Source organism: Cydia fagiglandana, chromosome 9, assembly GCF_963556715.1.
Source record: "Cydia fagiglandana chromosome 9, ilCydFagi1.1, whole genome shotgun sequence".
Taxonomy (NCBI): Eukaryota; Metazoa; Arthropoda; class Insecta; order Lepidoptera; family Tortricidae; genus Cydia; species Cydia fagiglandana.
Genome location: NC_085940.1, coordinates 8,574,198 through 8,595,955, shown reverse-complemented (window position 1 = coordinate 8,595,955; position 21,758 = coordinate 8,574,198). Strand labels below are relative to the sequence as shown.

Genomic DNA, 21,758 nt, shown 5'->3' with positions numbered 1-21,758 from the left:
ATTGTTTAAATAAAGTGTTCGCGTTGATAATCATTGCATTTTATCTGATTACGTTGCCCTTAAGGCGGAAATACATTTTTAGGGTTCCGTAGTCAAATAGGAAGTTAGGAACCCTTATAGTTGAGCCATGTCTGTCTCTCCTGTCTGTCCAAGGCTTTGCTTCATGATCGTTAGAAAGCTGCAATTTGGCATGGATATGTATAATTCTAAAAATATGTTTTAGGGCCACTTGCACCATCCCACTAACCCGGGGTTAACAGGTTAAACCTGGAATTACCATGATTATTGATTACCAATACAATTTGACACTGGGTTAACAGTTTAATCGCTTAACCCCGGTTTTGTAGGATGGTGCAAGTGGGCCTTAGTGTATCTCACCTACAAGTGGGGATTTATTTATTACGCCCAACCAAAAGAGACTTGAAGGAAGTCATAGGGTCCCATTTGACGCGAGAGTCATAGTGCTACTTTGTCTAAGTCAATCAACATTACAACCTTTGCTTAACCCTTTTCCAGCCCGCACCAAACTACAAGGCTTTTCCAAAAAATACAAATATGTATATTAAAATGTATGCAGCTTTGATGATTCATTTAATGATAAGTAACTTTTCCCGATCTTTCGAATCGAATATGAACTTTATATCGAATTCCTAAGGTTAAAATTCTATTGACGAGTATGTGGTCGCTAGGTCTGCCCTGGAAAAGGATTAATAGTTTAGTAGTGACTGATGTTTTTTATAGATTTGACCTACCGATTCGTACTTACATCAATTATCATATTATAGAAGGTGTTGGAAATAACGACTTTATTGCGTTTGACATAAGGTTGAAACTGTATTGTACTAAAACTACCTGTCAATCGTAACCTATATTAAGTGTGAGTACAGATACTAGAGATAGCTACTTTTACCAAATCATTCAAATTTTCAGATATGCATTTATCTCAAAGTAAGGAAGGACACATATGTATTATGTATGTGACTTATGTGAGTCACCGATAATTTATCTTTCTTTCGAATGAATCAGCAAACGTTAGATCTCTTAGTCTAAGTCTAAGAATATAGGTAGGATATACAGACGATAACGTTGAGTCATCTCATCAGCCGCCCTAGCCAAGGTTACAATCGCTATCGCTTCGACAACGAAAAGCATTATGTCTCTCTATCACTCTTCCATATTAGCGCGACAGTGACAGTTGCGTTTCGATCGCTACGGAGCGTAAGCGATTGGCATCTTGGCTACGCGGCCAGTATTATTATTAGTTGACCCTCTTTTCACTCTCTCTCATCTACTCAAAGGTTAACTGGAAGAGATCCCTCAAAGGGATAAGTTCGCCTTTGTACTTCTTACTAATTGTATGTTATTTATAATGTCTTTTTGTACAATAAAGAGTTTACTACTACTACTACTAGTTGTTATTTATTTTAATTGTAATTGAAATGATATTTGAAATTTATATTAAAGTGACATGATTTAGTTGTAATGTTGTTACTGTTACTATGCACGGTGACTAAAAAATACCCGTTGCCAAGGAGGTTTTACGATTTAGGGGTTGATCCCATACTAAAAGTTACTCAGTATTATCCCTAAACCTCGTTGGCAACGGGAATGCTGTTATTTTTAAGCCACCCTGTATATGGGTTTTTATTTTAGTGTCGGAAATACTTTATTATATAGTTTACTTTTTGTCGACCGGGATATGGACCGGACGGGTAACCTGTGAACAAAATGCGTGTAACTGCGTCGAAACGAAATATCGGGATCTCGAAAACAATACAAAAGGTGATCACAGTCCATATCCCGGCCGATATAAGTGTAGTGAAACTAACCGTGACTCATTGAAAACTGTTGATGATCAACTCTGGCCGACGTGGGATTCGAACCCACATCTTTGGATAGCCGGTCCAACGCGTTCCATCCAAAGATATGGGTTCGAAGCCCACGTTGGCCAAGGGATCATCGTTATTTCTTTCATTGTGATTGACATTGTATGAATATAAAAATTTAAATTAAAACTTCTTATTGTGTAAAATTGTGTGGTGTTCCGAACCGGGGCGAGAGTCCGACTCACACTTGGCCGATTATTTCCACTCTTCATATATGTTATACAAAGAGTTATTGATACTTAGTAGACGCGAAGTTCATCATCATCATCTCAGCCTATATACGTCCCACTGCTGGGCACAGGCCTCCTCTCGAGCGCGAGAGGGCTTGGGCTATAGTCCCCACGCTAGCCCAATGCGGATTGGGGACTTCACATACACCTTTGAATTTCTTCGCAGATGTATGCAGGTTTCCTCACGATGAGACGCGAAGTTAAGTTTAAGAAAACATTGTGACTCATAGTTTGACAGCTGATATAGATGGCGTAAAAAAAAATAGATGGCGTGGGTCCACATAAGTTTTGCGGTCACTAGATTGATAAACGTCCCGGAGTTACCACATAATGTATGCACCCGCGACAATAGCATAGGTGCTATTGCACCTATTGGGCACTATTGGCGTCCATTTGATTTAAATCTACAGCCTTTTTTCCGGAAGGGCACGCTGACAAATGTCATCTTAGTACAATTTTGCGACATTTCACGCTGTTATATAATACTTATAACATGGTATAAATTGTATGGAGATGACTCATGACACTACACCCTTCGTGTCTGAAAAATACTATAATGAATTTTCGTAGGTGTTGTGTAGGTGTTGTATTAGTCTGAATGTATACATTATGTATGGCTACCTACTTTTTGATCCACTGGCATTCTTTGGGTATTTAGAATGGAATCCTTAAAATATCTCTTTAAAAGAGAGAGAATGATAAAAGACGAGAAAAAAAAATTATGTAAGGTTTTGATGTGCCAGGCTGAATTAAAGCAATTATTAATATCTACATATATATTATTGATACCAAGTTTAAACTACAACATAAAAGGTTCACTGCCACCTGTAGTGAGCGTACGCGCGGTTGGCCTCGCACTGCCGGTGCAAGTCTTGTTTTCTCTTCACAACCTTGCCTGTGTTGTTCGCAGCGTCCAGCAATTCCCAAGCAAATGCCTGGGGGAAGTGAACTGTTCTCTCTTTCTCATTGGTGGCTTCGAGCAGCCATTTTATTGCTAGGAACAGGGATCTCTTCTCTGTTATGGGACCGGGAACCTGGAACACCAATAGAAGTTAATTTGGGCCTTTTTTCAATATTTTTTACGCATTTTTATTTTAACAAAAAAGGAAGTATATTAAATGTTTTGAAATAAGAATTAGGGCAAGTCTACTTAGGCTGATCCACACAGAGATCACCTGAGACCACATCCATTGGTCACAGTGATCTCTGAAATACAATATCACAACTTATCTAGTTTATTTATTATAGCCTTTTTGTTGTGGCACCCTTATTAATGCTGTTTGTTTGCTCTTCCCTTTTTCTCTATTAAATGTTTTGGGTGCCCGCTTGCCAGTCGGCAGAGGCATAATTAGAAATGTATACAAGCATAGCACTTATCTAGCTTCTAAATCAATCTGGTTCAATTATTAATAAAATAATGTTACAAATGTTTACCTGATAAGTAATGCCTCCTCTCTTGATTGGTGACAGTAACAACAATGGCTTTGCATTTTCAATGGCTTTATATAAGATTGCTTTTGGACTCAACTCAATTTTGGCTTTTGCTTCAGGTGTGGTAGCCAGGTGGTATCTTTCAATTTGCATCCTCTTTATATTTTCAAAGGCCTGTTCAACTAGACTGCGAGCCAGCTTCTTCTTGCCCATTTCCATTACATGATTAATAACTTTGCTGGAATTTTAAAATAACAAGGGATATAATAATACCCTCAGTATCTAGCAAATACTGAGGGCCTATGGCGAAACACGAAATATCGTTATCTGCCTCTCTCTTTTGACTTTGGCATTCCATGGCACGACACTCATATACGAACAGTAGATAAATGTGATGTTCTACAGGAAAAGGTACTTTATGATGGTCGGCGCTTACAACTTGACCGCATTAGCATTGGAGTGTTGTTAATAATTGTGTAAGCACCAACCTCCATAAGTTACCTTAACCTGTGGAACAAAGTGGTTGATAATTAATATGGTGATACTATCATGTTTTCAAACATGACTTATAAAATGAGCACGAAATTATAATGTTTGATGTACTGTGATTGAGAAAATGATAAACCCTGTGTACAAAGAATTACATACTTAACTAGTGGATCATGGTAAACAGATGAGGTTTCATGCGATCCTGGTGGTTTCACAGGCGCTGCAGTGATTTTGGCAAACTCCCCACTCTCTATAAGCCTTGCCTGATCTTCCTTCCTAAATATGGGATTTTGGAAGTAGTCTGGGAAACTTGTTGGCCGGGAATAACTTCGGTTTTGAAGCACGGAGCTCGCTCTGTAACCCGAAAAACATTGACAATATATTACTAACGTTTTATTAAAATAATTATATCTGGTGCCGACCCCAAGAAAATGGGATAAAATTATATCTGGTTATTTTCAGCTATCTTACCGCAGCAAACAGGGTGAATGTATAACAAATTTATTTATCAATAATAACTTGTTGGTTACGTTATTCATAGTTGCAAAAAAATATTTCTAGTTTAATTATTTAAGCTTTGATTATTTGCATAATATATTGATATTTTTATGGTTACTTATGCTTTTCAATAAAACAACATAACCTAAAAAACCCAAGTGACATTGACTGTTGTCTTCTTTGTCTTTCTGCCATAATATGCCATAAACTAAAATGTGATTTTTTTATATACGTCTAGTGTAGTGTTGTCCATATTCAGGTAGATGCCAAGTGCCAAGTATATGAAGAGCGCTTTTTATTTGGCTGTTTACCATCGCTCCTACGTCTAGTGCAAATACGCCTTTTAAAAAGACTATTTGACATGAAAACAAAATGTGATCGCGTGCAATGTCGAAAATTGTAAATTTCACATTTCATACAATTGTTTGATATACATTTAGGTAATAAACCACTAATTCACAAAAAAAAACACTTATGCGTTTTCAACATGTCAACTATTATAAAATTCAACCTCAAGGAATTAAGAAAATTAGCCAATGATAAGAACTCCTGTGTTGTGGAAAAAAAAGTTACACAAAACCTTGCACTGCAGCCTTGGTGTCTCAGTAATCTCCAGGAATCAATAAAAAACCTGTTGGATTACAAAATCGGGAAATTTGACAAAGAGTATGTATTTCACATAAGATTTGAATATTTTGAAATACTATTTTTATTTTAGGCTTGAGCCAATCACTATACGTAGAATATTGTTATTGTTGCAGGTTAAACGGCATTTTACTTAGCTACAAAAATTTAAGAGTATTAACCAATGTGGGCGCAATACGCAACGATGGCTCAGACATTATGTTCCAAGTACAAGCAGACTACTTCATATTTCAACCATATGTGGGTGCCACCTTAAAAGGACTGGTAAACAAAAAGAGCCATACCCATCTGGGCATTCTTGTACATCGGTAAGTTCTAACAATGTACTAATTCTATTGTGTCACTAAATCAGCTAGAAGTAAAAATCATTGCAGAAGATTCTCTTGTGTACTACCGTACAGAAAGGAAACTTCCTATAAAACTGAAGTTTGACAGCGGTTCAGGGTCGAATCATGCTAGCCCCTTCTAATATATGGCACTATCCCTTTCGGCTATTTAGGGTTGTCAAAATTCAGTGATTATCTTATCTGTGGTTGTTCACGCAAAAGGAAGTCAAGTGGTGCCAACCCTAATAATTGCTCAGAGCAATGCTGAGCCAAGTTCGGCTGAATTCAGGAATTTCACACCCCTGTCAGAACTATTAATTTACACGCACATGCCCCAAAATAAAGGCAACCACAAATTAGAACCATTTGCTTAGCATCAGTGGTCTGTCACTTAAAATAAGTGTCACTAGTAAAAATAAATTAATATTTGGCACTTAAAATTTGGACAACAACAGATTTCTGGAGTTAATTATTGAAATTGAAAGTCTTAACAAATTTATGATTTTTAGTGTATTCAATGTGGTGATTCCCCGGCCAACTGAGGAGCCTGGCAATGAATGGATCGGATCAGTGGTCCAAGAGGGACAAGTAGTGTTATTCCGGGTGGTTGTATTGGATCTCTATGGAGCTTTGCCTTACATTAGGGGTGAGCTAGATGCAAGGTAATAAGAGCTTTTGGTCAATTTTTATATACACACACTGACAAAGTGATGTTTTAAACTAATGTATTTTTTCCCGCAGGTGGGTCAAACTTGGTCCAGATGAAGATGATGAGATGTTTGAAACAAATCAAGTGGAACCAGTAACTGTGGATTATGTAAACTTTGATAAAATTAAACCATTCTATCAGAAACGAAGTGGAGATGGCAGACAGTCACCAACAGTGAGCCTGCCAAAGCTTGACAAACCAAGTCCTGTTGGCAAAAACCAGTCTAAAAGTACAGCTCAAGTATCTAAAGAAAAAAGTGGTGTAAATGGCAGTACATCAAAAAAGAACATAAAGAAACTGAGCAAAACATCAGACTCCGATGCAACCAGTTCGGTGCCAAGACCATCAAAAAAACAAAAGCGAGAATCTTGAATTCAATAATAATTTATAGACTTTGACTTATTGTACAACATTTTAAGTATATTATTTACTAGAACAATACTGTTTTTTTTAACAGAAGAATTCAAGCTAGCCTATAGCTGATTTTAAGTATATTGGAATACTGAATGTAAATTTAATAAAATACTTATTTACCAGAAGGACGTTTCTTTTTTTAGCCCAGGTTCCATATAGGTATAGGTACCTACACTACCAGCTATGAATTTCGCTTCAGAATCAGAGATCAGAGGAGAGGAGGACCTTAGATATCGTATTGCAGAACGCAGAATTCCACTAATTGCTTCTCTTTCCTTGATATAATTAGGTGAATGTGTTAGAAGACGTACCATGCTATGATGGAGGGTGTTAAATGTGTGTGATTATTATTGGAGTGGCTTGAATCCACTCCAATAATAATATTCTGTTATGTTTGATTTCGAGGGCTGCAATAGCGCTCATCAGTTCATCACATTATTTTAGAACATAACATAAACATTCTACTATGAACGCATTATGTATTCTTTGCTATGGCTTAAGAAACAACTTTGTCAGTAGAAAAAGGCACGTAATTCGCGCTAGAATACACTTTTTAAATATACTTGGTCAAGCAGATCTTGTCAGTAGAAAAAGGCGGCAAATTTGAAAAATGTAGGCGCGAAAGGATATCGTCCTATAGAAAATTTGGATTTCGCGCCTTTTTTTACTGACAAGATTTGCTTGACCAGCTATATGCCACTTTTTTACTACTCACGGAAATGGATGACAGACTATACGAACACGAGGTGTGTGAAGCGCTTAAGCATAGCAACACTGAATAGTCGCGCAGCATACTTATCATGCTGGTAACACAGATATATACCTGTCAAACGACGGCAAAAGTACGTTTCTCCGTGTCACTTTGCTGTTGTCGATAAATACGATGCATAAATTGAACAAAACAGATTCATGTTGTTCATTATGAAAACTTGACCCGTTTCAATATTCATATCTTCAAATGGAGAGTTGGGGATTCGTTACATACACCAAAGAATAGTGAAAACGTTACAATCACATCCATTAAAATGTCGAAGAATGGTGAAGTGTCATCAAACCAAGGTATAAAATAAGATATTCCGGCAAATCCCATATGTTCTAGATCAATTGTTTACAAAATCGCGATATTGTTATTAAATTGTGTAAGAAAGTGCACGTTGTTAATATTTCAGGACCCAGCAGACCTAGTATGCCGAAACCTGATTTGAATCTATTCAGTACTGAAAAACGCAAAATTTTGGATCTTCAAATCGGCGGGCCCTCGGGAGATGATGCAGCTTTCGTGCGTTTCGCGAACTCCGCCGCGGCACCGAGACCTCGCATACCGGCGCGCACCATCAGAGATGTGTTGCCTGAAAACACAAGGTAACTGTGCCCCACTCAACTATAGTTCGTTTTTTTAGCATTAGAAAGAACTCCACAGAAGCAAGCGTGCAGTTTTTATCAGGCTCTTTAATTGTTAATAATTATTGAATTATCTAATGTAGCATGGTCAATACATATAATTTACTTTAAATTATTACCACTAAAAGTGCCGGATTTGGAACCACAAGCTTACTTCTGCCAAGTTCTTTCTAATGCTAAAAAAACGGACTATAGCAATTCATTATACTCATAAATACTGTACTTGTAATGTTTCCTAGTTTTAGTATGAATGTTATCCCTATTACATTTGAAAATGATTGGCATTAAATCTTTGGTTTCACCATTTTATATCAACTACTTGAAAGTTTATAAAGCTACAAGGGTAGTTGTTAGTAATGCTAATAGAACCCTGATAAAAAAATAATTATAAAACCCAGTTCTTATTAGTTTAACTTGTGGAAAATTCTCCTAAATCCATTTGGCTCCTGTAATGTTCCATTCCAGAGACACCAACATTACAGTGAAGCCTGGATAGTTGCAATCTCAAGGGACCGGCCATTTTTTGTCAACTAACCAGGTTTTTCATTTAAGCAGGTCATGCCAATTAATGAGGTTCAAAAAATCGTTGTTTCAATTACAGAGGTTTTCAATAATAGAGGTTGCGTTCTGACAAATTTCTTTTATGGAGGTGAAAATAACTGGTTTACGGAGGTTTGGTCTCAAGGGACCGGGACCGGACGTTTGGTTGCAATTATACAGGGTGTGTCTGACCATGGGGCTTTAAATCCAGGGCTCGATTCTACTCGCTAAACTGAGCTACTTATGGCACCAACCCCAAAATCCCGAAAGTTTCTTTTACAATTTCATTCATTTTGGCTGATCAGATGTCGAAGTTTTCTATGGAAAAGCCAAAAAAAAAATCCCCGATTTTAGGGTTGATCCCATAGTAAAAGTAGCTCAGTTTAGCGAGTAAAATCAAGCCCTGGATTTAAAGCCCCATGGTCAGACACACCATGTAAAGGTTTTCCATTTATCCAGGTGCCAAATAACCAGGTTCTGGTTTTGTTTGTATTTTGAATAGTTACACCTAACATGGTTAAATAAATAAAGAAAACTTTACAAATCACAAAAGAAAACTTTAACATGCAATTACATCACATAAATAAATAGTCCTTGCCAGAATTCAAACTCACAGACAGGGTAGCTACCATATTGTTAGGAAACATGGTCTGCTTGTTTTAAAGATATCAAAAGATATACAGTTTTTAAGGTGATGTAAATATTCGTATTTTCTAGTGTACCAAGTTATTTAAAAAGGTGTGCCAAGTCTGTTTACGGTTAGGTCAGAGATTCTTAACTTGTCAATGTTGTTACTCCTCTCACTTATTCTGGAAACTGATTTTACCCATATTTTTAAATATTTTCAAGCAAACAGTTAATACAAGCAAATATGAGTAAGACTCAGGAGGTAATTGAGTCTCTGGAGGTATAAAACTTACCTCACCCCCAGGTTTGGCACAGTTTTAGAATTCATGATTAGCCTTAGATTAGCAGAGCGAGCATACGCGGGTGTCTATTTCCTCAGGCACAAAACGGCCAGTGTAGACTTGCCTCGCGCGCGCCATCTCGGCCGAGGCAAGTCTACACCGTTGATGCGCGAGGAAATTGCCTCGCGCGTATTCTCGCTCTGTGTGAACCTGGCTACTTTGTTCTTCATATCTTAAATTCAATATACTATTTGATATCATTTATATTCATATCTCAAATAAACTTTAATAATAAATATCACTTTCATGTTCATGCCCCAAGTTAGCGAGTCAGCACACATATGTTTATAATATATCATGTGAGATTTTATGTGCAGGGATAGATGCAGGATTTATCCGTCCATGCAATCGTCGGGTAAGCTGCAACTGTCCGCAACAGAAATTTATGATTTTACCGCTGATGATCTGATTGATCTGGGAGAAATTGGACGAGGTGCCTTTGGAGCTGTAAATAAGATGGTTCATAGGAAGTGAGTATAACTAGATTCATGTTAATAAATGTCTGTTTAAATTTACGATTAGAATTGCACTAAAGAACAAAATATTACAAAAGTCATAACTAAAGAACATATTCTATGAATAACTGCCCTTACTGGGATTCAATCCCAAGATTCTCAAGATCACCAGTTTTATGGCAGTGTCAGTACCAACTAGGCAAAATGGCAGTTAAACTAAACTGCTTCGTCTTGTAAAACTTCAACTGCTTAATCCTTCGAGTGGCATACGTCATTATTAGGATTCCGTACCCAAAGTGTAAAAATGGGACCCTATTACTAAGACTACACTGTCCATCTGTCTGTCACCAGACTGTATCTCATGAACCGTGAAAGACAGTTTAATTTTTCACAGATGATGTATTTCTGTTGCTGCTGTAACAACAAATACTAAAAACAGAATATAATATATATTTAAGTGGGGCTCCCGTACAACAAACGTGTTTTTTTTGCCGTTTTTGAGTCCGGCTCGCACTTGGTCGGGTTTTTTAAGTTGTTGAGAGATTTTATTTTAATTAATCAAATTTCATATTTAAATGGTATAATTGAGGGGTTCCTGCCACTTAATGAATGAATTATTGTAAACAGAACTAACCGTGTGATGGCTGTGAAACGCATCCGCTCCACCGTGGACGAGAAGGAACAGAAGCAGCTGCTGATGGACCTGGAGGTGGTCATGAAGAGCAATGACTGTGTATATATCGTGCAGTTCTATGGAGCGCTGTTCAAAGAGGTTATTATACTCATTATCTAATTCATTACTCATTACTTATACTCCTCGTTTTATTTGGTATTAGCAAAATGGGGCTTTATCTATAAAAAGGGACCTTATTGTCGATGGCGCTTACGCCGCACAGCGTCGCGTGGCATTGTATTTACATCGACGCATCGTTAATAATGGCGTAAGCCTTTTCATAGATAACGTCACAAATTGACAACGTGTAATTAAAACTAACTTTAGAAATATAATTCACAGCAAATATGTACCTAACAATTATATAGCATCTATTAGTATGTTCATTTACATTCTTTTGGTTTCATAAGTAATAGTTGCAATTTTTTTAAAGCGTATTTCAATAAAAAACACTTCATGATCGTGTAGTCTTTTCTAATGATGAAAAACGAGGTACAGATGTAGTGCATAAATATTTTCCATCGTAATTTCACGGAAACGTATGAACGTGTCTTGCTATTTCAGTCAGTTTCCTTTCGTTACAAAAGTTGACTGAAGTAAATAAATACGAACGATTATTTGTCGAACGCTCGTTTCTTTGTTTTTTACGTATATTTTGTCAAGATTACAACCCTATGTATGATCCTGAGAGATTTATGATAAGGCGTATTTGGGTGTTTCCTAATATTATGGACCATTTTCGGAATTCCGAAATACACCATAAGTTTTTTATTTACCGTTTTACAAATATTTCAGGGTGACTGTTGGATTTGTATGGAGCTGATGGACACCTCTTTAGATAAATATTATAAGTTTATATGTGAGCGGATGCAGACTCGAATACCAGAAACCATTATAGCTAAGATAACCCTGGCTACCGTGAAAGCTTTAAATTATTTAAAAGAGAAGCTAAAAATTATTCATAGGTAAGTAAACCGAATATTTTGTATATACATTTTTTTTTTGTGATATTCTCGCGTAAGTAGGGATTAACTGTAGGTACTGCCATAATTAGCTTAAGTACGTGAAAGGAATGAATTTTATAAAGGTATTTTTTCTGAGAACCTCACTATTGTCTCTTAGCTCATTAGCCAGGAGACAATAAATAGAATCTAGAACGAGTTTTTTTTTCTCATATAGAACCTATTTCTTACTGTAATTCAGTTCAAATATTTCGCCTATATCATCTGAACCACGAAGCAATGGGGTTGGCAATTGTCCAAAGTTTGCATAGATGGCGCCATTTCATATTATTATTATTTGTATGTCTTTTCCATATCTCGGGACCATGGGGTCCCGGACCTTTGGGAGGCGTACGTGGGGCCGAAGCCAACAGCGCAGAGGCCCTTTAAGACACTTTAATCTAAAAGCAAGGGATACACGTGGCGGATACCATCCCCGAACGCACAATGTGATACATCCGGAGATGGTCCCCGCCAGGTGCAAAGACTATTGCAGTGCAGCACTTTTGTGCTGCGATGGGAACTAAGGTCATGGGCTATAGATTTGAAAGTTGGATGGACTGGATAATGGGCTATGGGAGAGGCTAGCGGACACCTGCCGTGACAATCAGTCTCAAAATTGTATAAGACAGGTGGTGACTCGCCAACTCATTGAGTGGGCCCCGCAATGGCCGCACGCACAGTGCGACAACAGGGCAACACTTTGGAGCGGCTGTGAGGTTGTCGAGAGGTGAGTCTGCGGTAGCCAGATCCCGGTAATCCGTTCAAGGGCCGCCGGCGTTATGACATTTTACACTTCCAACCTGGAGCATAGGTCCCGCTCTTGCGACTCCACTCTGGCCGGCCAATCTAGGCAAGCACAGAGGCGAGGGCCAGATGACAGAGCCCTCTGGAATAGGGGTCCGCGGTGTCGCCACTCACCGTCAGCTCGCCACAAGCTGCCCCCGCGGGGTTATTATTATTATTATTGGGAGCCTATAATGTCCCACTGCTGGGCAAAGGCCTCCCCCCACTTTTTCCAGTCTTCCCGATCCTGTGCAGTCTCTGGCCATTCCTTTAAAAAGGAGTCTAACTCGTCTCGCCATCGCCGACGTGGTCTGCCAAATCCTCGTTTTGATCTGGGCTGCCACTCTGTGGCGATCTTGGCCCACAGCTCACTCGGCATTCGGCAGACATGACCAGCCCAGTCCCACTTTAGCTTGGCCGCTTTCCGAGCTACGTCGACTATTTGTGTTCTGGAGCGCAGCGTGGTGTTGCGGATACGATCCATTAATTTAACACCTAATATGCTGCGCTCCATAGCTCGCTGGCAAACCCCTAGTTTGGACCTCTGACACGCCGTCAAAGACCAAGTTTGTGCACCGTAGGTGAGAATTGGAAGTATGCACATGTCCATGAGTCTCCGCTTAAGTGACAAGGGGAGATCGCCCTTCATTAGATGTTTCATGGACCAATAGCTCCTCCAGGCGTTTTCAGTCCGTCTTTCGACTTCCTTCTCTTGTCGCGCCTGGAAGGAAACTAGTTGGCCCAAGTAAATGTACTCCTGGACATATGCAACCGATTCTCCGTTTATCTCAATCCTACGTGGGGTGCTATTTGTCATTAGCTTGGTCTTCGACATGTTCATCCGAAGTCCAACCTCGAGGCTTGCATTGCTGAGGTCTTGAAGCATCGATCGTAGCTCGGAAGCAGTCGAGGAGAATAGAACGATGTCGTCGGCAAATCGAAGATTAGTTAGTCTTCTATTTCCGACGACAAGGCCCCTATCACCCCAACTCGGGACGAGCTTCCGAAAGACTTGTTCTAGTGTGCTGGTAAACAGTTTCGGCGACAACGGATCTCCTTGTTTGACTCCTTTTTGAATATTGAAGGCCATTTCATATACCACGAACATATCCACCCACCCACACTTCTACATAAACTGCTAAATATAAAATTAAAATTGCTGTAGCTGGTTAAAAAGTTCGTTAATCCATTAGTGTTTTTAAACACATATTAATAAAATCGTATGATGATGATGTTGTGTGATGTTTATTTTATATTGTGTACTTGTGACAGGGATGTGAAGCCATCAAACATCCTGCTGGACAGAAGGGGCAATATTAAGTTATGTGACTTCGGTATTTCGGGCAAGCTGGTGGACTCCATAGCACGGACTCGGGACGCCGGGTGCCGGCCGTACATGGCGGTGAGTACTGTTCTATTGTATTTTTATTTGACAAAAACATCCATACTAATCCATACTATATTATATTAGTAATATTATAAGGGCGAAAGTGTGTCTGTCAGTTACCTCTTCACGCTTAAGCCGCGGAACCGATTTAGTTGAAAATTGGCATAGAGATAGTTTGAGTCTCGGGGAAGGACAAAGGATAGTTTTTTGGATAGTTAGAAGAGAGTGCAAAGGAGGGTGGAATTGAGAGTTATTGAATTGCCTAATAATTGAAGTAAGCAATGCGCGAGTTGAATGATTGCTATTAACATCATCCAGGTGCTATACCTACTTTAGCTGCTGTCACTAATTCCACGCAGACGAAGTCGCGGGCAAAAGCTAGTATGTTATATAAATTTAGCGTCCCAAGTTATAAAACGATTTCGATCTAGTTTTTAGGCTTTTTGAATGAGAGATGACTTGATGTCGTCAAATATACTCATGGGGCACGTCAAAAAGTCAACCGGTCAATAAGGCAAAGGGCCAATAAGGTTCTCAAATGTCATGTTAGACAACCCAGTGGGAATTGAGTTCTATGAACACCTTGAGACTGGTAACTAATGAGTAGTAACCTACCTGAAAGACTCACTTGTTTTTAGTCACTCGCGCGACATGTTTCGGAGAGCCTAGGTCTTCTTTTCCCTTTCCTCGCCGGGCTCGCGTGGAGGAGCGGTTTATTGGGAATTTAGCTCGTGAACGGGGCTCGCGCGGGACGCGCGCTTGCGTTCACACTCGCGTTCGGCTTGTCATTCGGTTATAAACCTTATGCCGTGACGTTATTGTTTAAAATATATTAGCTCGATGATCTTACGAGCCACGAGGCGAGAGTGTAGTCATTAGCTCGACGAGCTTACGCGCTCGAGGCGAGCCACGAGAAACGCCGCGAGACGAGCCACGAGCCGCCAATCTAAACCGGCTATAACAGACGCGTTTTGTTAGAGAGTGAGTCTTCTGTACCTAGTACCATTATTTATTCTGTGATTGCAGCCGGAGCGTATCGACCCGGGGCGCGCGCGCGGCTACGACGTGCGCTCAGACGTGTGGTCTCTCGGCATCACGCTCATGGAGGTAGCCACCGGCGCCTTCCCCTACCCGCGCTGGGGCTCCGTTTTCGAGCAGCTGCAGCAGGTGGTGCAGGGCGACCCGCCGCGCCTCACCAACGCCAACAACGCCTTCTCCAACAACTTCGTCAATTTCGTCAACACTTGGTGAGTTCTCTGCTTGCGGTAAAACGCTCTGACTACAGTGACGACCATAATTGATTAACTTACATCTAGTCTCATATTCCATTTAAGGGCTCATCCATTAATTACATCACACGTTTAGGGGGTGGGAGGGGGTCAAGAAAATGTGACATATTGTGACATGGGGGAGGGGGGAGGCACAAACTTTGTGACGTCATTTTAACTTCATCAGTAACCGAAATTTTTTTTAAGTAAATTATTTTATTCGCTGTACATTTAAATAACAAGTTTTTAAAACGATAATCGTTTTTATTCGTTTAATTTTCTGTCCTAAGCAGTTTTGGGTTATAAAATTACTAATATTTATATCGTCAAAAATATTTTGATAAAATATTAATAATACTTAGGTACTACTTACTTAATTCGATTTGGCATTTCATAGAAAAAATGTGACGTCACACTAGGGGGGAGGGGTTTCCAAATGTGACCAAATGTGACAAGGAGGGGGGGAGGGGTAAAAAACCTAGAAATTTGTGTGACGTAATTAATGGATGACCCCTAAGTAACATTAACTTACATACTTCGTTAACGCAATGAATCCTAAGAAACCTGTTCAAGTTTCAGAAAAAAATATTAAGGTGACTTCTTCAGATTTTGACTTCAAGATTTCGTTTCATGTCAACAAAATTTACAAGTATCCAACTTTAAAATTTCAGATGATTTATTTAAAATTTTATCTATTAGTAATTTGAACATTATTTTTAATTGCAGCCTCATCAAAGAAGAAAATCAGCGTCCAAAATACAACAGGCTGTTGGAACACCCCTTCATCAAAGGCATAGACCAGAGCCGGGCAGATGTAGCAGCGCATGTCTGTGAAGTGCTGGACGCCATGGAGCGGAACGGAGTCAGCCCCTTTACCACCGACCAGCCTGCACAGGCCTGGCTAGACTAAAGTGTTCACATCAGTGTCTATGGTCAGGGCTGATGGTCAAACATGATGTCTATGTCTGTCTAAATCTGGCTCTAGTTGGCGTCGATCAGATCATGAACCAGTGCTGACAGTGAATGCTGCAAGAAAACAGCCAAAAAAAATTGGTTGATCCAGGCTTACAACCCATTCAATTGTTCACAATATCTCACTTGCAAACTTACTCCTTCACGTCTGTTAGTAGCCTTACACGTTTGTAACAATTATGCAGTCGGAGTGGATCACATTTTATCACCAATTAATATTAAATGTCATTGATTCTCAGTGACTGGCTTACCTTTCATGGCCATATTTGAGTTGTCCTTACTTAGGGCACATTTGCATTTCATTGATTATCTTTCCATGTGAAAGGAAAGATCTATAGTATATTAATAATTATGTTTAGAGTTGTGCTGTTCTTTGGAACATTCCCCATTTTACATGGAAAACATTAGTCATGAATGTTTATCGTACAAAATGGATAATGTTCCTGAGAATGGGATAGTTCTCATTATGTTAGTTCAAGTAGTCAAAATTCTTAACTTAAATATGTAATCTTTACCACGAAGTTCACAGAAATATTTTGAAGAACATTTAGTATGGTTCTGTAACCAATCCAGGTTCTCCACTTTTATTATATATTTTATCAAATGGCATGTAAATATTTATTATCTATTCTATGCTGTCTTGTGTATGTACTTTTATATAGTAAATCATTTTATAATAATTAAAGTTTTAGATCATCATCAGTTGTTATCAGTCAGCTTCATGAATTTACAGTGTCTAGACACAGTGCCGACTTGGCTTCATTGAGAACCTGGTTTAATACCTTAATATGGATGTAAAAAGTTGTATCTGTGTGTGTGAATTGCTTGAAATTAGTTTCTTTGGCTAATGAAATGAAATACTGGTTTTAGACTTAGGGCATACAATATGTAGGTAATTTTATAAATTTGTATATACAGACCGATAATAATAATGAAAGTGAGTGATGGCATGTAATTCATTTCAGTGCATTCATTTATGGCAGCAAAACACTTCAATTATTAACTGCAATAATACTTCACTAATCTACTTATTAAACAATATCTCAAATGTATTTGTTTTGGGTCTCATTACTATTGTATTATGTATGGTATAGATTGAATTGAATAGATAATTAATGAAATAAATTAGTATTTTACAAAGTTTGTCTTTAATTCTAATATACTTTAATTCAAGCTTATTCTATAACCTGTCCCATTTTTGTAGAATTAAGGACTTTCCCGAATTTTATAAACAGCTTATACTTGGTACCATCAGTAAGTTGAGGTGAAAGATAAATTGCATCCATTGTTTTTTGTTTCATGTCAAGAAGTGGTATCCATTCATCTGCAGACACTATTCTATCTCTTCTTCGGCCCCAGAAATCCACTGATGATATTTTAATCAGTTTATTATCTTCACTGATGTACAGAAATCCAATTGTATTATTCAGTGGTAAACTTGCCATAGAAAATAGGATTGCGCCAGTAACACCTATAAGCAGAGAATTGTTTATAACATTTGGAATGTAGCTACTAGACTTGCCTCAGTATTTTTAATTAAATTTGCTTGCCTATGTATGCAGCTGCAAGGAAAGAATATTCAGGTAAAACACTAAGAGTCTCCAATAAGCCACAGCCTGGTATGGCTAAAGAAGTGCCAATTATATGATAGAATTTCATCCTGTTTAATGTAGCTATATGTCGAACAAATGGAAATGAAAATACGGTTTCAAATTTTTCTGTGCGGTCATGGTCGTGGCTGACTTTTGCGGAACAAGATCTGATTAGCCATGGATTACGGATCGCGATCCATGTGGAGTTATGTGATAAAATATTTTTTACAAAAGAAGTACCAATACGCATTTTAAAGTTGTTTTAGTTGTGTTTACATAAGATTCTCAACTTAACCTAAAAATAATGTCGGCTGTCAATCTATTGAGAGGTACGGTCCAAAACAATGCTGCTTTTTGCCATCATAAAAGTCACTATCGCACCGCATCGCGACCCGCGACCTTGCGGACCGGACCGCGTCGCACCCATAAGTAAGAGCAATGAGAGCGAGAAAGAGATATCTGTTTGCAGTATAATATGGCAAGTCAGGGACGCAGTTATGCGTTAGGTTAGAGAGAGCAAGCGATATTGCCAGAATGAGATATCTCATTCCACCGTATAGCTGCGTCCCTAAAAGCCATAACAGACTACCGCACCGCAATCTTGCTTGGTGTGCCGCACCGCCGTACCCATAAGTGAGAGCGAGTAAAGGCCCCAGTACACAGTGGTGAAGGATGGGCCATGCCACACCCTAGCCATTGTGTACAGGGGGCTATGGTATGCAATGGCAAACGACTGCCGTCAGTTGTCAGCCGTGGTGAGCAATCGGGGAGTTGTCGGTTTTTTGGCACACTTCAAAGTAAAGGAATCGTGGCGTACCGTGGTGTTCACACAGTCGCCATTGTTTGTTTAGTTTCTTGAATTTTTGACCGCTTGATTAAGTGTTAATAGCCCAAAATGTCATTATTGTGGAGCAATGAAGAGACTTATCAGTTTATTACAGATTTATATCAATCAGAGCCTGCAATTTTGATTTTCGCATAGTCTGGAGGGTGCTTAAGAGTGTTTCAACCTACTAGAAAAAAAGCTGTATCTAGAAAGTTGTGTAGTGTAAAGAGCTTTTTCATCATCATCATCATCATCTCAGCCATAAGACGTCCACTGCTGAACATAGGCCTCCCCCTTGGACCTCCATTCGTACCGGTTGGAAGCCACCCGCATCCAGCGTCTTCCGGCGGCTTTAACAAGTAAAGAGCTTTTTACTGTATATGTATTTAGTTATCTGTGGAATCGTAAAACGTCAACTTGGCAATGACATTTCATTTGTCAACACACACATGGGTCGGATTTCGGATTCAGTGTTCTTTTGAAGATTTAATTAAATAAAAACCGTGGTAATCTATTAACAGAGTAATACGTCTTAACACAAAATGTCGCTGATACTCAAAGAAGTGTAAGTATTACAGGCTTTGTTCTTTCTACCAACATTCACATTGTGTTGAATCAACATAACCTTAGCTGGACATAATAAAATGTTTTACTTCTAACTTTAATATGTGTAACTTCATGTGAGTACTATGTATTATTTCTCCTCTATTGCAGGTATGAGAAAAAAGCAGAATATACAGCTTTCTACACTGGAGGAGACATTTCCTGGACCATTGATGGGTCGCATCTACTCTGTTTATGCAGCGACGTGATTCAAGTGATTGATGTCAATACATGTTCACAAGTCCTGGTCATTGGAGAGTCAGATGAGGAAACAGAAGGTGACCCCATATACACATTTAAACTATCACATAACAATGATGCGGTTGTTACTGCACATAAAAGTGGGTTGATGAAATTGTGGGATAGGCACACTGGTAAACAAATGAAGATGTGGAGATCAGGGCATAAAGGTCCTGTTGCCAGGCTCGCCTTTGATTCCACTGATTCCAGCATTGCCTCAGGCGGCTCTGATGGTAACATTAGGGTATGGGACCTAGATCACCACACATGTACAAGCAGCCTCAGAGGAGCCATGGGCGTCTTTAGTGTTTTAGAATATCACCCAGACACATCCAAACAACTTATTATTGGTGCTGCTGATGACACTAAGATCAGATCTTGGAACTCTAACACAGGTAAGGAACATGTTGTTTATTCCGGACATTTCAGTAAGATCACTTCCTTACAATTCACACCAGATGGTCAGCATATGATCAGTGCTGGTAGAGACAGGGTTTTAATCCTCTGGAACTTAGATGAGAGTAAGGCATTGAGGACTGTGCCAGTTTATGAGAGCATTGAAGCCATGGTGCTGCTTCCCCCTACCTTTAAGGTGCCAAATTTTAACAAGAAACTGGAAACTGAAGGTATTTTTATTGCTTGCGCCGGTGAAAAAGGCATTGTAAAAGTATGGAATGTGCAAACAAGCCGCATCATATATGAACAAACCAACAGCCTAGTGTCACCTGCACAAGAGGAGGGTGGCTTGGCCGTTACTCATCTGTTGTTCAATCAGGCAAGAAACATGTTATCTGTGGTCACAGTGGACCATAATATCATTCTCCATGAACTGGAAACATTTGACTGCATGAAGCAGTTGGTTGGATTCACTGATGAAATATTGGATGTAATTTTGGTTGGAAAAAATGAAGGGCACCTAGTTGTCGCTACAAACAGTCCTGATCTAAAATACTATGATTTAGAATCAATGAACTGCCACATTATAAAAGGGCACACAGACATAGTTTTAGCTTTAGCCAAATTTCCAACTACACCTGAAATGTTTGTATCATCAGGTAAAGACAATGCTGTTAGAATTTGGCTCCAAACTGAAAACTATGAAATCATATGTCTAGGAGTTGGAGCAAGGCATACAGCATCTGTAGGATCTGTGTTCACATCTCAAATTTCAAATGATTTTTTCACCTCAGTTGGTCAAGATAATTGCCTGAAGGTTTGGACAGTGCCTAAAGACATAGAATCTGCAGGACATAAACTTAAGTCAAGCCACACTGAGCTGGCTCATCAAATGGATATCAACTGTGTCACAGTTTCACCAAATGATAAAATGATTGCCACAGGTTCACAGGACAAAACTGCTAAACTTTGGACCAATGATTTAAGTTTATTAGGAGTGTTGAAGGGTCACAGGAGAGGAGTGTGGTGCACTAGATTCTCTCCTGTCGACCAGGTAGTGCTCACATCATCAGCTGATGCTACTGTAAAACTGTGGTCTATAGCAGATTTGAGTTGCTTGAAAACATTTGAAGGCCATGAAAGCTCTGTCCTTAAAATAGAATTTTTGTCTAAAGGTCAACAGATAATATCTAGTGGAGCAGATGGTCTCTTGAAATTGTGGAATATTAAATCTTCAGAATGTAAGATGTCCTCTGATATACATGATGGGAAAATTTGGGCCATGGCTCTCAGTAAGGATGAGTCAACAATAGTAACTGGTGGCTCAGATTCTAAATTAATTAAATTCCTTGATGTTACTTCAGAAAGAAGAGAAAAGATGGCTAAAGAGAGAGAAGAAATGATTTTGCAAGAACAGGAGTTGGCAAATCTACTTCATGACAAAAAGCTCATTAAGGCTTTGAAATTGGCATTAAGAATGGAAAGACCTTTCCAAGTCTTAAAAATTGTAAATGAGGTTTTGAAGACCGGAAATGACAAACTTTATGAGACACTGAAGGAAATCAACCACACACAGAAAGAGACTTTGCTGAGATTTGCATCTGAGTGGAACACTAACAACAAGACCTGCCATGCAGCCCAGTTGGTCTTTAATATTTTAGCCCCAGAGATAATATCAGGAAATTTGAAAATGCCTGCCCTGGCTAGCTTTATTGAAGGAGCATTACCATACAGTGAAAGACATTTTGAACGGTTAACAAATTTATTACAAGACCTCAACTTTATCACCTACACTGTCAATTGTATGCAACCACATGCTATTAAAGATAATTAAATTGAACATACTTAACTTGAAGCTTTTTTTCGAATTCCGAATATTAACCTCCAAACCATACTAAATTCCTGGTCCAAGTACGAAACATTAAAAAAATATATAAATACAATGCGTTGTGGGCAAAGGAAGCGGCTAATTTCGTTTCAAAAAGAACACAACGAGTTATCAAAAACACGTGATCACATGCT

General features: G+C 38.9%; 5 protein-coding genes across 5 annotated transcripts; 3 read left to right on the top strand and 2 right to left on the bottom strand.

Moving 5' to 3' along the window:
* Window positions 1-2,881: 2,881 nt before the first annotated feature.
* On the bottom strand, window positions 2,882-4,682 carry LOC134667627 (small ribosomal subunit protein uS7m). The gene is made up of 4 exons (XM_063525052.1): window positions 4,508-4,682; window positions 4,196-4,390; window positions 3,551-3,785; window positions 2,882-3,150 (listed from the first exon to the last, which is right to left on the bottom strand). Exons 1-4 carry the CDS (start codon window positions 4,573-4,575, stop codon window positions 2,932-2,934), a joined length of 717 nt encoding a protein of 238 aa, XP_063381122.1. The 5' UTR covers window positions 4,576-4,682; the 3' UTR covers window positions 2,882-2,931.
* A 207-nt stretch (window positions 4,683-4,889) lies between these two features.
* LOC134667288 (DNA-directed RNA polymerase I subunit RPA43) lies at window positions 4,890-6,653 on the top strand. The gene is made up of 4 exons (XM_063524627.1): window positions 4,890-5,200; window positions 5,296-5,487; window positions 6,015-6,167; window positions 6,247-6,653. The coding sequence occupies exons 1-4, from the start codon at window positions 5,022-5,024 to the stop codon at window positions 6,584-6,586; spliced, it is 864 nt and encodes a 287-aa protein (XP_063380697.1). The 5' UTR covers window positions 4,890-5,021; the 3' UTR covers window positions 6,587-6,653.
* Window positions 6,654-7,436: 783 nt separating this feature from the next.
* LOC134667286 (dual specificity mitogen-activated protein kinase kinase 4-like) lies at window positions 7,437-17,219 on the top strand. The gene is made up of 8 exons (XM_063524625.1): window positions 7,437-7,687; window positions 7,798-7,990; window positions 9,855-10,007; window positions 10,620-10,764; window positions 11,461-11,630; window positions 13,725-13,854; window positions 14,866-15,086; window positions 15,834-17,219. The coding sequence occupies exons 1-8, from the start codon at window positions 7,654-7,656 to the stop codon at window positions 16,015-16,017; spliced, it is 1,230 nt and encodes a 409-aa protein (XP_063380695.1). The 5' UTR covers window positions 7,437-7,653; the 3' UTR covers window positions 16,018-17,219.
* LOC134667287 (transmembrane protein 186) lies at window positions 17,205-17,982 on the bottom strand. Its single transcript, XM_063524626.1, has 2 exons — window positions 17,630-17,982; window positions 17,205-17,550 (listed from the first exon to the last, which is right to left on the bottom strand). Exons 1-2 carry the CDS (start codon window positions 17,919-17,921, stop codon window positions 17,255-17,257), a joined length of 588 nt encoding a protein of 195 aa, XP_063380696.1. The 5' UTR covers window positions 17,922-17,982; the 3' UTR covers window positions 17,205-17,254.
* Window positions 17,983-18,939: 957 nt separating this feature from the next.
* On the top strand, window positions 18,940-21,585 carry LOC134667285 (transducin beta-like protein 3). The gene is made up of 2 exons (XM_063524624.1): window positions 18,940-19,062; window positions 19,212-21,585. The coding sequence occupies exons 1-2, from the start codon at window positions 19,040-19,042 to the stop codon at window positions 21,568-21,570; spliced, it is 2,382 nt and encodes a 793-aa protein (XP_063380694.1). The 5' UTR covers window positions 18,940-19,039; the 3' UTR covers window positions 21,571-21,585.
* The last annotated feature ends 173 nt before the right edge of the window (window positions 21,586-21,758 follow it).